Source organism: Triturus cristatus, chromosome 9 (assembly GCF_964204655.1).
Source record: "Triturus cristatus chromosome 9, aTriCri1.1, whole genome shotgun sequence".
Lineage (NCBI taxonomy): Eukaryota > Metazoa > Chordata > Amphibia > Caudata > Salamandridae > Triturus > Triturus cristatus.
Genome location: NC_140592.1, coordinates 690,527,891 through 690,547,419, shown reverse-complemented (window position 1 = coordinate 690,547,419; position 19,529 = coordinate 690,527,891). Strand labels below are relative to the sequence as shown.

The 19,529-nt window shown below is 44.2% G+C and overlaps 1 protein-coding gene across 6 annotated transcripts in view; it reads right to left on the bottom strand.

The window, feature by feature from the left end:
• Positions 1-1,735: 1,735 nt before the first annotated feature.
• Positions 1,736-19,529, bottom strand: part of LOC146798507 (uncharacterized) — a 152,679-nt gene continuing 134,885 nt past the window's right edge. For 3 of the 6 annotated variants that reach the window (XM_085625785.1, XM_085625783.1, XM_085625784.1), the window contains exons 3-6: positions 19,127-19,246; positions 17,893-18,029; positions 16,360-16,427; positions 1,736-5,504 (exon numbers count right to left, since the gene is read on the bottom strand). In XM_085625785.1, coding sequence (XP_085481911.1) covers positions 5,449-5,504; positions 16,360-16,427; positions 17,893-18,029; positions 19,127-19,246 — 381 coding nt within the window. In that variant the 3' untranslated portion in view covers positions 1,736-5,448. The remainder of the gene's footprint in view (positions 5,505-16,359; positions 16,428-17,892; positions 18,030-19,126; positions 19,247-19,529) is intronic. The other 3 variants (XM_085625788.1, XM_085625787.1, XM_085625786.1) reach the window with 1 other exon arrangement.

Genomic DNA, 19,529 nt, shown 5'->3' with positions numbered 1-19,529 from the left:
TGTACCCAACAGCGGGTAAAAAACATCTAAGATGGTGGGCACGCACATAGGCATTGTGGTCATATAGGGGCTCTGCATATGTCGGCTCACACCCACTAGCAAACAAACGTTTTGGGTGGAAAAAAGACACTTCTGGACCCTACAACTAGATGGCGTGATTGCACAGAGTATGTGAATCTAGAAATGTTTTCGTGCTGCAAAAACAGCTGTTAGGTCTGTTAATATGCAGTTGGCACTTTTATTTGGGTTTGGATTGTAAAATCATTTTACAATCTGTTCACACTGCCAGTATGTGTAATGAATGAGGCTGACTAACTCAGTTATTACTGATGATGTACATGTCTGGGGAACTCTCATAATAATGACCTTCCTTAAAAGGTCCGATCACAAAGGTAAGTCATTTTTGCCAAGCATCTCAATACTTAGACCATCGTAGAACAATTCATAAATTGATAGGGATGGGCTCTGATTACATCTCATGCATTGCAATCTTCTGCTTAGGCTCCAAATATTGCCTACACTACAACAGCAGAGCCAAAAGTCACAAATTTGTTTATCAGTGCTGGGCTCTTGGAAACTTTAAAAAATGTTTTCAGCATATCCACATGAAATATGTATAATAACAATATCTGGTGTGGCGAAGTGAGCTAAAGAATGATGATGGACTCAACCCAGATCTAATAATGACTGGGGGTGAGTGTCTGAAAAGTTGCAGCAGTCCGTCCATCGTCTCCTTGTGCTTGCTTTGTTCGCCCTAAGTTGGCAGGGTATGCCCAGACTTGGGTCCCTTGCTCACTTTCCCACTGGATTTAAGCTAGCCTGGTTGATGAGGTGTGTTACCCCGAATTCGGTCCCAGGATGCCTGTTTCAGGTCCAGAGAAGACCTGGCTTGGCAGTTCGGGCTGGACGGTTCCCATGAGGAACAGGGTCAAGACACTGATGTGCATATGACTGGGTCTGAACTGGGGTGGCGAAGTGAGCTAAAGAACGACGATGGACTCAAACCAGATCTAATAGTAATTGGGGGCAGTGTTCAATTTGTAAAAAAATAAGTGCTGGGGCTCTGGTCAGGAGCCAGCTTGCACCAGCCCATTCCTCCTTTTAGCACCGCCTAAAACAGAACCAACTACTAACCATGAAAGTGGGGAGGGGATGTGGTATAATGACTAGAGCTTCCGACTTCAGAGCTGGGAACCTGGGCGTCGACTAAACATGCTGTTATTCACTGCAAATCACTTAACCTCCCTGTGCCTTCCAAAAACGAACATGTCCTTAACTGCTGCTCATGAAAAGCACTGGTGTTAATAATTAAGTGCCGGTGCTGAGCACCGGAAACCACGAGCTCAAATTAAGCAGTGAGTGGGGATGAGTGTCTGAAAGGTTTCAGCACTCCGTCCATTGTCTCCTTGTGTTCGCTAAGTACAATATCAACATCAGTGTAGATTAATTGCATATTTGTTATACATCCTGAAAACCTGACGAAGTTTTGTTATGTGATGGCTTTAGAAGCTCCCTTGCAAATTCAAGAGTGACGTAAATCAAGCAGGGTGATGATGTACATACTTGTCCATATTAAACAGTCCACAAGCGATTCCTATTACAAATATTAGACACAACAGATCATTGTAAAAAGCAGGCAAGTGTGTGTTTTTTAGTTCAATATGCAAGAGTGAGAGAAGAGGAATATGGGCTTTTGGATAGCAAGCTCAGGAAAAAATCACATCCACCACACAGATGGCTGAGGTAATAGTTTATTTCAGTTGGCTGGTCACGGAAAATTTAAAATAAAATCATCTCTGTACAGAAAAAAATGGCACAGAACTCTTTCTGTCGCATCCAAGAACAAAAATCAAATAAAATACAAATTTGAACAACGATTTTAAAATATAGCCAGAAAAGATAATCCATCCCAGGTTATCAGTGAATTACTATAGAGTCTTTAACACACAGCTCAGTACGACGGGTAAAGTTTTGATGTAATGGATGAAACTTCTAATGAAGTATGCCACTGTTTCACATGGCACAAAATATTATGCCTTCAGTTGATGCCAAATATTAAGGAGCAGTTTCCTCCAAAAGGAGATCCCTTTTCTCCATAATGTGTAAAGAAATAAAAATCATGGAGTACTGCGGTTTTCAATATATGCAAATACATTTTTAAAACTATTCTGTGATTTGATCCATTAAACATAAAAATCAATGCTTACTAGGCGATTAGCGGGGCACTTCTGCAATGCAACATTACACCACCAAATACAGGAAGTGGTTTGCAAACAGACCAACTAAAACGATTATTTGACACAAATTTAAAGAGATGTGTTTTATTTGATTGTTCTACATTGTACCACTTCATTGCATTTTAGCAAGGGGAGAGAGGCTACCTGCTACCAGATTACGACCTCTACAGCATTGACAGCAGAGTCTAATAAGATCATAGTTTCGTTTCAGCTGCATTTAAGTCTAAAAGCCTGTTTGAAGAGGAAGGAAGGTTTCAATCACTTCTTGACTTTCTTTAGGTCTTCTTCTGGGCACAAAGTGAGTGGCTAGAGGCTTTCAGAAGGAGAGCAGGTGCAAAGCCCTTTATTTTGCTTCAACACATTTTGTAGAAAGACACTACTTCTAGAGAGAAACACACTTACGTCATCGGGAATGGGGGAAGACAAAGAGGACCCTTTGTGCAGGGGAAAAGAAGGAAAAAGGAGTTAAAAAAATCTGGGCCTGAGCTATTCAGTATGCTGGTCAGTGCATTTTTGTTTCAGGTGGGAGTCGTTGGTATGATAAATTTGATTGTTCTCTCGAAAGACCTGATTCAGCCACTAGTTTGAAGAGTTATAAAGATAACAGAGATTTCTACCATTCTGTCCAAATGTTCCAGAGGTCATGCCATGCAAACTTCCAATCTGGTTATGGTGCTTAGGCGATCTCAGCAGAGAAAGCTTTCAGGGAAGTCTATTATAAAAATGATAATAGCCATTTATTTAAAAATGAAGAACTTAACGTTAACCTTTTCAAACAGTGAGGAACTCATCTGCTTCATTATCACCCCACATAGAACTGAATGCACTAACAAATTCATGTGTCATGTTTTTTCCTAATATATTTTGGTGAGTAGCAATTTTGTCCTGGTTGTGATGTTTTCTAAAGGCTTTAGTACCTTTGGTATTTGGGCACTCTTCAGCTTCTTTTCCCATCATCTTAGTATACACTCCTTAGGTCAATGTTGCCAGTCACGCTACTTGGGGCAAGTTTTTGACCAAGCACGTCACATCAAAGTTGGCCAGACACTCAAAGACAACTGAAAGGCCCACTCTTTAAGCCAAGACCAGCCATGAAGTGTAAGGAAAAACTAGCAATGGTCCTCAGGGAGAGTCCATAATTCCCCTTATATTTATAACAATGGGCGCACTCTTTACACATTTTCAAATAGAGGAGTTGGCCTAACGGCTAGGGCACTCGACCTCGGACCTGGGGAACTAGGTTTGAGTCTCAGTAATGACGCTAAACATCCTGTGATTCCGGGCAAATCACTTAATCTCCCTGTGCCTAACAAAAAATGAATGTGTGTCCTCATGTAACGTAACTGGTGCTCTGTAAAGCGCTCTGATACCTGATTGGATTCGGGTCAAGTTTGCGCTATATAAAACTCTGCAAAAAAAAAAAGTGATGATACAGTGCTTTCAGAGTGGGATTTACAACATTTAATGGGGTATTGGTTCATTATTATTGGACCAACATCTCAGCATAGGGCATAGTTTGTCTAAACCCAGGTTTCACAATTTATGCTAAAACTTCAATATTTGAGAAACTGCAACACTACTGAAACGGATATATTTGTAGCCAATTGCGGTCTGAGAAATCCAAGAATGAGGCTTGGTCAGGAATTCATAATCTATTGCAATGCATACAAACAGCATAGTAGGAAGCATGCAAGAGTCTACTGACGTGTATGAAGCAGGCCATACTGGGAACAAGTAAGACTGCATTGAAACAATTAGGCCAGTAATAAGTGGAATAACAGTTTCTATTGCTTTGACTGTATGCGAGGCAAGTGGCGGAGGATGAATGAGACTCCACAGAAGTGACTGAGCTCTTGAGTTCAGTGATGTGGTGAATGAGGGAATTGTGTAAGTGCTGTGTTTCTGATTAAACAACACTGACTAAACCAAATGAGGTAAACAGAGCCGGACTGAGAACACAAACCGGCCCTGACAATGGAGTGGCACCAGCCGCTGGGGAGGGGGGCGCGGAAGGCACTGAAGTTGCTTTTGGTACAGGGCGCCAATATTGCAACACTGCTGCAAAACTGGCCCCATGTACCAAAAACGCCCCCCACTGGTCCAAAACCAGCCCCCACCCTTCCGGTCCTCTAGGCAAAATGCCCAGTGCCGTCTACGGCCAGTCCGGCCCTGGAGGTAAAACATGAAAAGAGCAGCTTTCCTGCTTGAATGACCAGTTGTGTGATCATATTGTCCCTTAATAACCATTTCTTTCTAGTTTTAGACAAAGCCTACAAGGTGCTGTGTATCCTGATCTGAAAAAGGAAACTGTATGAACGCGGGGCATAGACTGCTTGGAATATTTTTTGTGATATCACTGGTATTTCTATCCCAATCTTCTTTACCCGGGCTTTGCATTTCATCAAAAGACAAACGCAATCAAAAGATGAAAAATACCTGGTTACAACTTCTTTACCTTACTTTTCCATCATTAAATAAATGTTTTTTCAACAAAACAATGGGGCTCATTTATGAGCCCCTGCGTCACTTTTGCGCCTACAGATACGTCAGAAATACTGACGTATCTGTGACTCCTTGCGACATGATGCGTCATACTGTCAATATGACGCATCACTGGAGTCGCAGGGAGGGCGCAGTGAAAAGTGGCGCATCACTGTTTTCACGCAGTGATGCGTCACTTTTCATAAATGAGGCCCAATGTCTTTGCAGGTTGAGCAAGCAGCGGTCAAGCCTCCCAATGAAATTCTTGGGCACGCCATACGTCACCCCAGTCAATGCTCCATGTCTGGTTAGCTTCCGGGTGTCATAGTAGTCATTAGAATGTGATACATAGCTGATGGTCAGCTAATATAAGTTCACAGATGTCATCTGCAATAAATTTCCAAACCCACATATCCGTATGCAATCTTCGGCCGAATATCCTTAACATCATGTTCTGAATTGCAGACATGGACCTAAAATCACACTCGCCACTTATTTCTCAGGGCCTTGCCGTCCAGCATGTCCACAAACGCAAATCCTGGGTGTCCAGTTTTGAAACAGATCTTTGGAGGTCCCAAACTGAAAAGGGGAGACCACCAAGACAATGACCTCAACAAATATAGAGATTAAAAAGACACACCGGACCATTAGCAGCAGAAGTAATTAGTTTGTTTCTCTTATGAGCCACAAATGACTCCATTTTGGAAATCTCGCACTTCCTGTGGCTCTTTTAGGTGCTGTTTGCTTGAGAAACTGAAACATGAATACCTTTCTGTCCGCTGGCTGCTGGGAAAGAAAAAAGAAAAATGATCCATGAGTCTTCCAATGCAAGGATTATTCTTAACATACAATATTAAAAAATAATGTTTTACTTTCAACCATGTCATGTCTGGAGATGTAAAGGCTAAAGAAACAAAGTATATGTTGCTGGATTCTGCGGTGATAAGTCAAGCAATGCATCCCCAGGACGTAGTCACCTCTTTTGGACACCACAGAATACAACTAAGTATGTGTGTGTGTGTGTGTGTATGTACAAACACACACACACACACACACACACACACACACATACAACCCCACCCCCACCTTCCAAGAAGATTGTATTTCCTATTCTAAATATACACCCTCTTGGATATTGAGGCATTGCATGTAGAAGACTGTAGTAACAGGCAAGATGTAGTTTTAGTAGATTTTTTTTAGATAAGTTACAGGTAGAAGAGTTCTTGTGTAGCAGCCCCAACAGGAGCAGCCTGCCTCCTGCTCAGCCCATTCTCAACTGTCAACTTCACGTCACAGGCACCCAACATTCCAATACGCATCATCACTCCAACATTCCATGCAGCATGCAGCACATTTACACACTGAGCAGGAGGTGATTTAATGGCTGGATATTAACATGAACAGGATACTACAAAGACCAAAGTAAATGCTTCTGAATTAAAACATCTGAAAAACACACTTAAAAATGTAAAAGCTTCTGGACGGTGTTCAATTATTACATAACAAAGACCTGCTACTTCCTTCATCCCTGGGTCTCTCTTGACCATCTGTCCACTGCCGAAGCATGGTAATCTTAAAAGGGTATTTAGGTAACCAAATGGTATTCTACGACACTTCGTTTATTTATGAAGGCTACATAAAGAGATGTCTACCTTTAGACAAGCTCTGGTACATCTCCTGCGTGGAGCCATGTTGGAGGCCACGTTGGAAGATGGGCATTCCTATATAATCAGCTTGATCTGGCACTTGTACCTGTATATTTCATGCAGGTCATCAGGGGGAGTGGGGATAACTGCTATCTGGTTATAACGGAACCATATCCTTCAAAGACTTCACACAGGACAATTTATGAAAGGCATCCCCTATAAATAGGTGAAGTCCCAAAGAGAGAAGGAACACAAAGATATCTCTAAAGACAAGCAGTGCGTTAATTCTGGCAAAACGAAGCACCCCACTGTGATTGGCATAGAGTTGCACCTAGTAACAGCTAAATAGAATAGTTTTGAATGCAGGTAGTGACTGAGACCCAAGACCAAATCTCGTAATAATGCAGGCCAGACAGGCTTAATTTGAGGATTCCCAGAAAGACTTAATTGGTAGGAGAAAATGTTTGGATCAGGGTCTAGTTAGAGAATACACAAATATTTTGCGCCAACAAACCACGTTCACAAGAACAAATGATAATATAGTGTTACAAATTCTCGAAAGGATGGAAACCATTTTATAATATTCCAGAGGAGGTTCTGCAGTCATACTCAGGAGCATGAATAGAATTTCTGAGACAAAGCTCGGATTCATAAGGAGATGGAGCAGTCAGTGAAAGCTACATTTGTGTACTCAGCCTTTGAGTCCCTTTCCCTCTCAGACGCATGGGGTGCTTGTCTCAGCGAGCTATCAATCAGAAATCTAATTAAGGTAACACAACATCAATTCACAGGATTCTCCGGTTACAAAATACAACAGGCAAAATGCCACTTCTCATCACAGAAAACATTAAGATACCCTTTTGCAGAGGAAACCACAAACATATGGAAGACTTTGGATAAGAGAACTGAGGACTACAAATTTCATTTTAGGAAATAATGTTGGCTGACACTGCTACATGGTTGAAATTGTAAGTGGGCCTGTGGTGAAGAGCACAAGCCAAGGAAATTGGAATTTCTCTAAGGCTTTATTGTGTGTTTGTGAAGCTATTATTGATTACACCTATTAACAATGAACGCTGGAGGACTCAAGATTATTTCTAAAACTTGAAGAGACATGTAGCAACAATGTACATGAGTAGGAATAAAGGAAATCTATTCCTATTGGACACGGAAACCTATTACCTCAGCTAGTACATACATTATAACATATGGCTCCACACTCTTCGAATCTGAAATGTTACCACTGCAGGTAAAAATGAGGAAGGAGTGAGTCGATAGTGGGTTAGAGATACTTCTTAAAGACATTCAACAGAAGGACCTCCCTGTCCAACACAAGCATAGACCTCTACGGCAAAAAGATACATAAGCCACTGAAATAGACTCACCTGATAGAACTGGAAGCTCCAATACAGGAGGTTTCCTCTCTTTAAAGAGGAGGTAAAAATAAACAGAACAGAATTTGCTACATCTCATTCATTACATGTATAGTGGGTGTAAAATCAAGTAAACTGGCAAATAAATGCCACCTATCAAAAGAGACAGAAATGTATGGAATTATTTATATATCTATATACAGCTTACTGGTGCACTGCTTAAGCCAAATCTCCTAAGAGAGAGAATACCTCACCTCTGTGAGTTACAAAAATGTGGTCCCTACAATCACAGTCAGGTTGGAAGAAAAAGAAAGATGCAAATAATTCTTGCCAGCAAAAAAGGAGTTTGGAGATAATAAAATATTATCAAAATGTTATACAGCCTTTAATACACAAAATATAAATTTACAAAAGAAAATGGGCCAAGAGAAACAGAATTGCTGGGGATGGGCACGAGGGAGGACTAGAGATAAAATCGCTGCAGTTTCCCCTTTATTGAAGAATGAATCATGCCACTGACTACGGTGGTTAGGAAGAGGAGTCTTAAAATTTGATCCTAAAGTATTGATTGTGGGTGCAAAATACAGCTTGGATGTGTGTGCTCCAAAGCGGGATTTCTAAACTAGTCAAACTGCACAATTCATATGTAGACAGCTGGAATGCTCACTGAGGGCAAGATGTAAGACCCTACCAATTTGCGAGTCACAAACTGCGTCGTTTTGCGACTAGCAATTTGCGAACCACAAATAGGAATGCACAAGTGTCTCAGACACTGTTTGCGATTCCTAATGGGGCCGCAAATTGCCTGCCTCATTAATATTCATGATGCAGGTGCAATTTGCGACCCCATTAGGAATGGATAGCACTCCCAGGGATGGTGGCCTGCTAGTGTCAGCAGACCACCATGTCTGGGACTGCTTTTTCAAAAAAGCAGTTTTTTTATTTAAATGCAGTCTGTTTTCCTTAACCCCTTCGACGCTTATGACGGAACGGTTCCGTCATGCACGTCGGTTGGGCTGTGCTTATGACGGAACCGTTCCGTCATGGCCCCGCCGGCGCTCGGAACCTTCAGCACCGCGCGGAAATCTGCGCAGCGCTGAAGGGGTTAAAGGAAAACGGGATGCATTTAAAAAAAGCAAAATGAAACGCTACTGTTTCATTTTTTATGTGTAGGCAGTGGTCCATGGGACCACTCCCTGCTCTTAAAACATATTTTGAATGCCAGTCACAAAGGGGAAGGGGTCCCCTGGAGACCCCTTCTTCTTTGCGAGTGGCTTACCACCTACCTGAAGTAGGTGGCAAACTGTGAATGTTTTGCGACCAAAATTGCGGTTGCAAAACAATCGCACATTGAAGTGCAAGTTGCTATTAGGAAGGGCCGCCCTTGGCACACCCCTTCCTAATGGCGAGTCGCAAACCCTATTTTGCGACCCAGTAATAGGTTACCGATCACAAAAAGGGTTTGTACATGAGGCAGACCTATTTTGCGATTTTCCGTTTGTGACCGCAAAAAAAGGTCATACATCTGGCCCTCAGTGTATACATTCATATTTTGCGACCAGAGGGACCTTTTCCTGCAACCAAAATGACTCTTGTAGATTAGTTTTGGATATCTGCCCCACATACTGTTCTCACACAGCCCTGCAAGTGTGGGTTCTTCACAAACCAGGGGCCAGACATACTCCTGAATATTGTTCCACCTGTTTATGACGCTGCTGTTTGTCCACGGCCCCCAAATATAGAGAGCTAGCATCGCCTAATCTGGAACCGACTAAGGTGCCAATGGTCATAGCTCTCAGAGACAAAGGTGTGAGTTTCAAAACATGGTGCAAGATGTTGCTAATTACATGGTTAGTTTGGGCCATCATAAACAGACTGCCTTGAAGGGACACTCCTAGATTAGTTTTACATTCTGTTCTACCAGAAGTGTGGTCCAAAGATTTTTCTGTGAGATTGTTTACTGAGCAGCATGTGGGTTCTAATGAGGATAAGTCCCATTTTGGTGCCAATCGATTGTAGCTACCCTTCCCTGGATTTTCACTTCAGTCGGTATGACAGATCAGCTTTGTAGCAGCAGCCCTGACAATTGTGAGCAAAATCTATGTGTCGTGTTATGTATTAGATAGTACTGGAGGGACTGGAAAGTTGTGTGTGCATACAATAGGTTCTTGTGCTTTCTAAGGGTCACACTCTCACTGCCTATGATGCAGACTTTGTCGTAGGTTTAGAACGGGGTCTTTGAGGTGGCTCCCTGAAGGAGGTCCACCCCCAGTGGTTTTCGGGCGGGTGGTACAATAAGACCCTTGGAGGGATGGGGATTGGATGATTCATAGTCAATGTTTTCCCCGGTAATAAGGCAGTGTAGGTTGCGCTGTTGTCCTGTAGCCGGCATCGGGTAGGTTATTTCTGTTCCCCGCCCTTTCCCCTAGGGTTTAGATAAGTACTTTTGTTTCCCTATTGCATTAGGGTGGATTACGTGGCTTTTCAAGTTGCGGGTAAACTTTAGCTGTTGCTTGGACAGGCAGCAGACTAGCGGAAGGCTCATGCACTAGGCCAGAAATGTTGGGGCCTTGCCAGGGGGACCTTTGCAAAAGGAGGACAGGAGAGAGACACTGGGGTCAGATGTGAAAGACCGGTGAATGGAATGAAAGAGGGAGCATGGTGAATGCTGGTGTCTTTTGTCGTGAGTTTTTGTACAGGCTGGGAGGAAGGTTTAAGGGTGGGAAGAGTCAGGTGGGGTTGCTGGATAAAAATTAAGGCTCCCTGTTTTCCGTTATTACTGATTTTTACAGATAAATACAGACAGAAAACATTCATTTTCTTGTCTGCATTTATTTTTAAATGTGGATAAAAATGGAAATTGGGTTGCTTATTTAGTAATTCTAAATACTCTCTGCCATGACTGCCAGGCCAATAGATGTGTGAATTGATAGGTAAGGGGTTTAAATAGGAAAGGAATTTTAGTAAAGAGGATTTAACAGCGGTAGATATGCAACAAGGTTGATACTGAAATTTGCATATTTTCATATAAGTGCACTGATTTATCTTCTGTGGGTGTTCACATCACTGAAACCTGGCAGACATTCAAGCATGAGTGCATATTTATCGGTTAAATAAATATGGAAATATACTAATTTCAGCTTTTTTTGTCCACAAAACCCAAAATAAATATGGATAAATACAGATAAAATTAGCAAAAAATACCATAAAACCGGGAGCCCTAATAATAATATACTGTTTAATAAAGTTTGGCACCATCTCGCCTGATGGTATAACATCCCTAAGGGTGATTACAAATGCAAACATTATTTAACAAATGAAAAAATGTTTTCATTTCAGTGGATTCAGCTGACTTTAATTTTACTGGCCTCGATATGAAAAGTTTTGGCCCAAACCTCAGAGTAGAGGGCAGGTGGTGTCCACAGCCACAGAGACCGGGGGTGGCAGGAACTAGTGGTCAGGCATTGCGTGAGTAGCCCTGTTCTTTCTCCTCAGACGTGAATGCCTTTCTATTTTTTCCCATGCCATCGATATAAATTTAGATTCTCCATCCTGCCAAGCTGATGTGACTAATGACCCAATTCTCCTGGTTTTCAAGCAAACCCAGGAGCCTGCCCGACGGTTGGAATACATACACACGTAACAGGAAGTCCTTGAGAGTATTTTTGCCGTCTGCAAAACAATGCCCAATTTCCACAGAATTCTGCGTCTCGGGAACATGGCATTTTTATAGACAACACCACTATCAACTCCCTGCCCCGCTATTCTGACAGAGCAACGCTTTTTTGGCTGCGTTCCGCGCTCCGGCGAAGCTACCACTCAGACCACTTGGAACTGAATCCGACACAACAACATGTTTTCAAAGACGGAGATGAGGCCAGACGGTCAGCAATGCCAAGAAAACCAATGTTTCAGGAATGAGTGCCAGAGAGACAGGTCAATGGGGCGTTGCGGAAGGCAGCAGGTAATTAAAGTAACAGCACTACAGGCCTCTATCTCTTTATTATATATGCATTTTGTGTTGTCATTCATAAAATTCAACATAGGTTTCTTCCTTTGTCTACTGTTGTGTTTGTCTCCTCACTCACTGTGTTTTGGATGGGGGGTGTATGGCATTGTTTTTTTTCCATTGCCCTTATATCCCAAGCTCAGTGCAAGACACTCAAAAGCCCATGGGTATCAATATTGACAATAACGTATTTCTCATGTTAAACTACTTCCAGCATGTGTTGTTTCCTATAGGGTGGTGCACTGCATCCAGAGCAAAGATTTGGCCAAGTTACTATAGAAAAAAACAAACACTTCCAACAACTGACAAGTGTCATCGGCTAGGGGAAATTTTGAGTATAAAATGGTGCAGGCCAAATTGCGGCCGGATACATTGGCTCCGCATCTCCGTGATATGTTCCTCGCGGCCCGTTCGGCGGGTTCCCTCCCGCAGGACCAGCGTCTAGCCACTATTGTGGTTATTCACAAGGAGGGGAGGCCGCGGGATCGGGTCGCGTCTTACAGGCCAATTTCGCTGTTGAATGCGGAGCCGAAAATTCTGGCCAAGGTGCTGGCTAATCGGCTGGTCAGCGTGGTGTGCGATCTGATCCATCAGGACCAGTCCGGTTTTATCCCTCATCGCAACACCGCGCTTAACCTGCGACGTCTGCATGGGGTGCTCTCGAGGGTCCCGTTCATACGTGAGCCAGCCATTTTGGCGTCCTTGGACGCCACTATGGCGTTCGACACGCTCGAGTGGCCATATATCTGGGGGACACTGGCGAAGTTTGGGTTTGGCCCGGGATTCATTGGCTGGGTGAAATTGTTGTATTCCGGACCGCTGGCGCAGGTGGTGGTGAATGGTAGAGTATCGGCTCCTTTTGAATTGGGCAGGGGCACGCGGCAGGGTTGCCTGCTGTCGCCGCTCCTCTTTGCGCTCGCCTTGGAGCCCCTGGCGGAGTGGCTGCGGTGGCACCCTTCGATTCGTGGTCTCCGATGGACTCCTGAGTATGAGGATCGAGTCTCCCTTTACGCGGACGATATTCTTTTGTATCTTGCTTCCCCGCGTGAATCGTTGATTGTGTTAGTGGATGTACTGTGTTCATTTGGCCGCAACTCCGGCCTAGTCATCAACTGGGCTAAATCCTGTGCATATGTCCTCTCAGGGGAGGCTCCAATCCTCCCGCGGGGTTGTCCTATCCAGGTTGCTCAACAGGGATTTAAGTATCTGGGTATTTTTATTACCCTGGACTCTGCGGCCCGATATAAACAGAACCTACTCCCCCCCCTCCAGCGTTTGAAGGCGGATGTGGCGCGTTGGAGGCGCTTGCCGCTCTCGCCGCTCGGCCGGGCGGCGCTGTTTAAGATGATGTCGTTGCCACGGTTCTTATACGCTTTACAAAACACGATGGACGTCGTCCTGGCTCGTTACTTTCGGGAGGTGGAGGGTCTGCAGCGCCAACTGTTTTGGGATGGGAGGCCGCGTATCGCCCTCGCGAAGCTGACGCTCCCGTGGTACGACGGGGGGGGGGGGTCGCCCTCCCAGACATCAAACGTTATTACTGGGCCTCCCAGCTGGCTGCGATAAACCACGGGCTTTATGGGCCCGCCCTTAACCCGGCTTTTGAAATGGACAAATTGTTGTTGCCGGGTGGCGACTACAATCGTGCGCTCTACTCTAGATCGCTCGACGCACGTTTGACGGGTGCTACACGGGTCGCGGTACGGGTGTGGCACGCGGCCAACTTGGCGATGGGGTGGAAAGATCGGTTGACCCGGGCGACGCCATTGTATGCATCTGAGCGACTGGGTTGCTTGTGGACTACGAAAGGCTTCGAGCAGTGGGACACAATTGGCATCAGCAGGGTGGGCGATCTTTGGACGAGGGGGGGATTTAAAACGTTTGATGTGCTGCAAACGGAATTCCAGTTGCAGGACAGGGAGTACTTCCGGTATGTACAGGTTCGTCACGCGTTGTGTTCCGTATTCCCGGATGTTGCGTCCATCCCGGAGTGCTCCCCTTTGGAGGACAGAGTGCTAGACGGGCATGTACCGGATGGCACTATCTCCCTGATTTATAAAAAGCTCATCAACGATCGATCGGGACTGCCGGCTGGCCTTCGTGAGGCATGGGTTGCCGACGGATTGGAGCTGGACGACGAGGATTGGGTATCTGCGGTGGCCTCCCCGAAAGAGGTGGCCATACCGGCCCGCCTTCGTTTCGTCCAGCTCAAAATACTCCACAGGGTCTACGTTACGAGACCGGGTCTGATGCGTATGGGATATGCCGTGGATGGGATGTGTAAGCGTGGGTGTGGTTTGTTAGGGACCTTCTTCCACATTTTGTGGGAATGTCCGGAGGTGGCTCGATTCTGGCGTGGTGTACATGCGGTGTTGCAAGCGGTCACGCATGTGACGCTATTCCCCGAGGCTAGGAGATGTTTGTTGAATGTGTGGGAGCCGACTGATTACACGGTGACGCAAACGTGGTGGGTGACACTGGGATATATGGTGGCCAAGCGTGACATAGCACAATTGTGGGGCTCCCAGAGGTCACCAACGATTTCGGTATGGAAGGACAATATGGATTGGTGTATGTTTCGGGAAAAGGTAGTGTATGTGGCGAGAGGTAAGCCTGGGAAATGGGCGAAAGTGTGGGGCCCCTGGAACTCCTATCGTGGCGGGATTTGTACCCCGCCACTGACGCCTGACTTGGCGGCGGCCCAGTCTCCCTAGTCTGCTCGTTCCCTTGATTCTGTGTCATCGTGCCCACTTTGTCTCTGTCCCTGCCCGTCCCCCCTCCTATTCCTGTAGGTTGGTAGGGTCCCCCCGAGGGGAGCACATAATGTTGCTTAGACTTTTGCCGCCTTGTGGGTTTGTTTTTCGTTTTTCATTTAAAATGGAACCGCCATTTGGGAGGTTTGGGCAGTGTGGCCGCAAATGCTTCTTTTGATTTATGGGACTTTTACCGCTTGTCGTTTGTGTTTTGTAACTGTGCTTTATGATTTCACTGTTTGCTAGCGGCCGGCCGGAAGGTTGTAGGCCCATACTTGTATATCTCTTGCATTTTGTAATTAAGGTTTCAAAAAAAAAAAATAATAATAATAATAAAATGGTGCAGGCACTAGTGCAATGAAATGGAATCCGGAAACGTCAGTACAAAACTACACTAGCCCTACTGCAAAACTATGTGATCTGGAAATTCAAAGGCAAATTATCACCAACCAAGGTACATTCAATCCCATGCAATCTGCAAATGTCTGTGCAAATTTGCATGGGTGCACTCTCATGCAGTTCGTCTCTGCGTTACTACTATTCAGCACGACTGTACTTGTTGCAGTAACCTAAGGGGATGAATTGCTGAGCAGTCCTACCTGGCATTCAAACATGTGGCACGCAAGTTAAACACAGATCTCTGCAGCGGGCATTCAAACTCTCAACTCAAATTGCCATCAGACAGGCCTTTAAAATGCAACTGTTTCGCTGCGGTGCTCCTAGAACAAATTTTAGAGATTATGTGCTGAAACTTTTTAACCAGCCACGAGTTAAAACTAGCCATCACAAAGCTCAAACTGCAAACGTTGGTGGCTCAACAGCACCAACAGATACCAGTATTTGTAAAGCACACAGCTACCTCCAGAGAGGTGCCCCGGTGCTGGGGGCCGTCAGGAAGATTAAACAAGCAATTGCCCAGAGTCACAAGGTGCTGGGCTAACCATCCGCTGGCGCCGGGGATCGAACCGTGAGCCCCTGTGTTCCAGAGTCAGCTGCCCTGGCCACTGCACCAATCCTCTTCTGCCAGCTCTGACAGCGTTATCTGCCTTTCTGTGGTCGGCTTTATGTCTTTATTGTGTAGCTTACCACTTCTTTTTGTGAGGTTTCGGTCCTCTTTGCAGCTGTGAGATTAGGACATGCTCATGCTGCATTATAGTTTCACACAAGCCTCCACCCCGCCCTCATTGATATGGTTCACGGCACAACATGGCAGAGCTTGCGTGCTTTTAAAATCAAAACAGGAGAGAGGCTGTGGATATTTGGCATTGGAATGCCTGTGACCCTGAGGTGCACTCTTTGTCTCGGGAGGCTCAGGGGCAAGGGCATGGGGAGGGAAGAACGTCTTTTGAAGAAATGAGAGACATCTGTGCCTGTTGAGATTGTGACCGGAAAGAAGAGTGATAAAATAAAAAGGCTGTAACTAACAAAGGGATAAAAGGAGAAGAACAGCACAGATCTCAACAGAAACAATGAAAAAAGTGGAAACCAAAAATGAAGGGGAAAGAAACGATAGATTATGTTTTTAAAAATTTAAAAATTAATCTTTTAGAGAGCGTAAAATAAGGAATGACAGAAGAAACAAATAAGCAAAAGAAAAGTAGTAAAGAAGGACAAGGGTAGGAAGACAGAAGAAAAGAGGGGTGAGTATGAAAGGAGAAAAAAGAGAAAGTGTACAGAAAAAAATTAGGAAGACAAAAATAAAGTAATAAAGGAAGGGGAGAGTGGATACAAAAACAGAAAACGTGTGACGGGCTAGGAAAGAAAGAAAGAAAGAAAGAAAGAAAGAAAGAAAGAAAGAAAGAAAGAAAGAAAGAAAGAAAGAAACAAACAAACAAACAAACAAAGATTGATTTTCCTTACCTAGCCGATATTTGTCTTTGGCTTCTGCTCTTTCTTTTGCGTCAAAATACCACACTGTGATGGCATACCTGAAAGTGTAAGGACATAGTGTGTAAGGACATAGTTAATAAAAAATTAAGGTAGCGATTATAAGAAGGATGCTACAAGCCTATGAGGTTACAAAATGGTTACTGTGAAAAAACGTATTTACAAAGTCTATATGATGTTTGTTTGACATGTGGATAAGGCATGCGTGCGCGCGCTGTACAAATAACAAACCTAATAGCTTTGCCACAGCTTGTTTGTGCATTAGAGGGCAGGGGCCAAGTAAAAATATAAACATCTGGAAAATGTATGCTACGGAAAAAACTATTTCTTTCTTTTCTGTTGTATTCATTTTACAAATGCATTAGCCAACGCTCCCTTCCCAGTGTGAGTGGGTCGGTTGCCAACTGATTACACTTGTAAAACAGTTCCTCTTGCATTCTAATGGAGGCAGAAGGATACACCTAAACAGCCAGTAGAAACACTTTGATTCTAAAATGCTCCAGTAAGCTGATGCATTGTTTGATTGACAATGTCTCAAGCCAATGACAGAAGATTCCGGAGCAAACGGGGCCAATGACAAAAGGAGGCTTTCCCAAATCCTCTAAAGTAAGTAAAGAATAGATATGGAATAGCTATGAATGGTGCAAGTACCATGCACACCATACCTAACATTCAACAGCAAGTCAGTCAAGCACGTTGGACAGGAAAGGGAGTTATTACCACACCAGTTTGCCATTCATCAATAATGTTCCATGAGATAACACATGGTGCCTAACACAATCTGCACCTTGCATGCAGTTATCAGATAAAGAGACCTTCTCTGCCTCCAGTATGCATGGCACTTGAGGGATCAAAGATCAGATCATCAGGATATTATGTATTGCAATGGGCATTACTGCATGAGAAGGTAAATCTCAGTCTGCAGGATGTGGCTTTACGGCCAGAGCTGCCGACTTTGTAGCTGGGGTACTAGGTTTGAGTCTCGGCATCGGCTCAACATCCTGTGATTCTAGGAAAATCACTTCATCTCCCTGTACCCGTCAAAAATTAATTTGTCCTTGTGTAATGTAACTGGTGCTCATGTAAAGCGCTGTAATACCTACGGGTCGAGTTCGCGCTATATTAAAAACAAAAATGCAAAGAGGACCTCTGACTCATCACAGGGTGCAAGGCACATGAAGTACATGCTTTGACCACTTCACGTAATCACTATTTCCAAATGAGACCTCCAGGGATCTGGGATTATCCTGGTCTCTTAGCCTATGAAATACCAAGATGAGTTCAGGGCTGTGCCAGAACTTTCAGATCAGGTCTGTCACAGCTCATTTGCATTTAATGGTATACTACATATTGTCATCCACATTTTTAAAAAAAACACACTTTGTAGAAAGAAGAGAAAACTTGCACAAGACTTCTGAGCAACTAGGTGACTGATCCTAAAATGCCATGACTCTTTGATAACATTACTTTTTCAGAGAAGCCGCTTGATGAATAACAAATTTTTACCTGGTAGAGTAGGCAGGCTTCACTTCATGGGGATTGCGCCGATCGGACCAAAATATTAGCAGCCTATCGAACAGTGGGTCAATGTTAGCCACCATAGAGCGTCCTTCTGGAAAGATCTGCAGGAGTCCTCCATCCACCTGTGAGAAATAAAACAAACAGAAGTATGGGTCTTAAAGGGCAAGTAGCAGTGTAGGCACTCTTTGTATTCTTCCCTCACACTGTGATCACTTGTGGGATGAATACTTGCAGGGAAGAATTAATGTTATGCAAAAGTACAGTTTGGGTTTGACCACAAATGTACGTCAGTAGAGTCCGGAGAGAAGCCGGAAATTGTTTTCATGGCTGTAGTGTCCATTGGATCACAGAGGTATCCCTGCGTTGATGGACATGTTTGTGCAACATAAAAGACAAAATACCAAAACTCTTCTGCTCACTTCCTCCTCCTGTCTACCCTAGAACTCTTTGGAAAGGGACAGGTTCTAGTTGCTTTCGTAAGTGAAACCACCATCTTGTCTCTCTAAGTGGCTGGTCATGTTTTAAAGAGTGGAGCCACGGGTAAGCTAGGGCTGCCGTAACCCATCTCCAAAGTATGTCTTCTGTGCACATGCAGACGAGCTCTGACAGAATCTAGTAATCTAAATATGTTAACTAGGCATATGGGGTCAGGTTGGACAACCACATTAATGTAAGCTGGCTAGTACTTGATTTATGCAAATAACAGGAAGGGCCTGCAGTCCCCGCCTCAGACCACTTTTCTAAAAGTGACAAAGGGTGTTTGTTACACAAGCGATACCCAATCAGTTCTTTTGGTTTAATACAGCGCAAAACAGGTACACAATGTTCAATAAGGAAAAGCAGAATGACTGGTAAGAGTGACAATGTTCAATTCTATGAAGAGGGGCTGTCCACTGCAACCCTCTCAGGGCAGAGGAGTGGGCATTATTATTTCCAAAATATAAAAATCAAAGGAAAATTTGCTTACATGTGACAGAGCATAGAAATTCCTGCATCCCCGGCTCACGAGATTTGCCACTGTGAAGTCACAAAGTTTATATGGTGGTTGGACCATCACATATGAAAGAAGCATTCAGGGAGGTGTTCCCTGATCAGCAGTGGTCTATTGGAAACACGGCATAGGCTCCCTGGTCGTCTGTAAGGGTGCCAGTACCCGCTACTCAGATCTGTCAGGTTCTCCGCGTGTCCATTACCTTGTTGGTACAATGCTGGTACATACCTCAACGTCCCAGTTTTGGTTCAGGTAGTATATGCATGTAATGCAACGACCATCACCGTTGGGGTTGTCCACATGACGGACATAGCCCATTCCATTACCGGGGTAACACGCCACCATGGCCTGCAGGTAAAAAGAAACAGTTAGCTCTAATGTGTGTATTTCAAATCATTGCATGGGCTTTGGTGGTGTAACTGCCTCTTCTCTAACTTACACTTTGCCTCCACTCTTTAGGTCTGGCTTAGAGATAGCTTTAGGAGCCTCACCAGCCTCATGTATTCCCAAAAAATCATAATAGAAATACATACTTGTATACATGCATACAGGGACTGTTAGTCAGCCCTCTTCATCCATTAGTCTGTTGTGCTGTCATTCAAAGGTTGTTTCCACCCACCAAAGCATATAG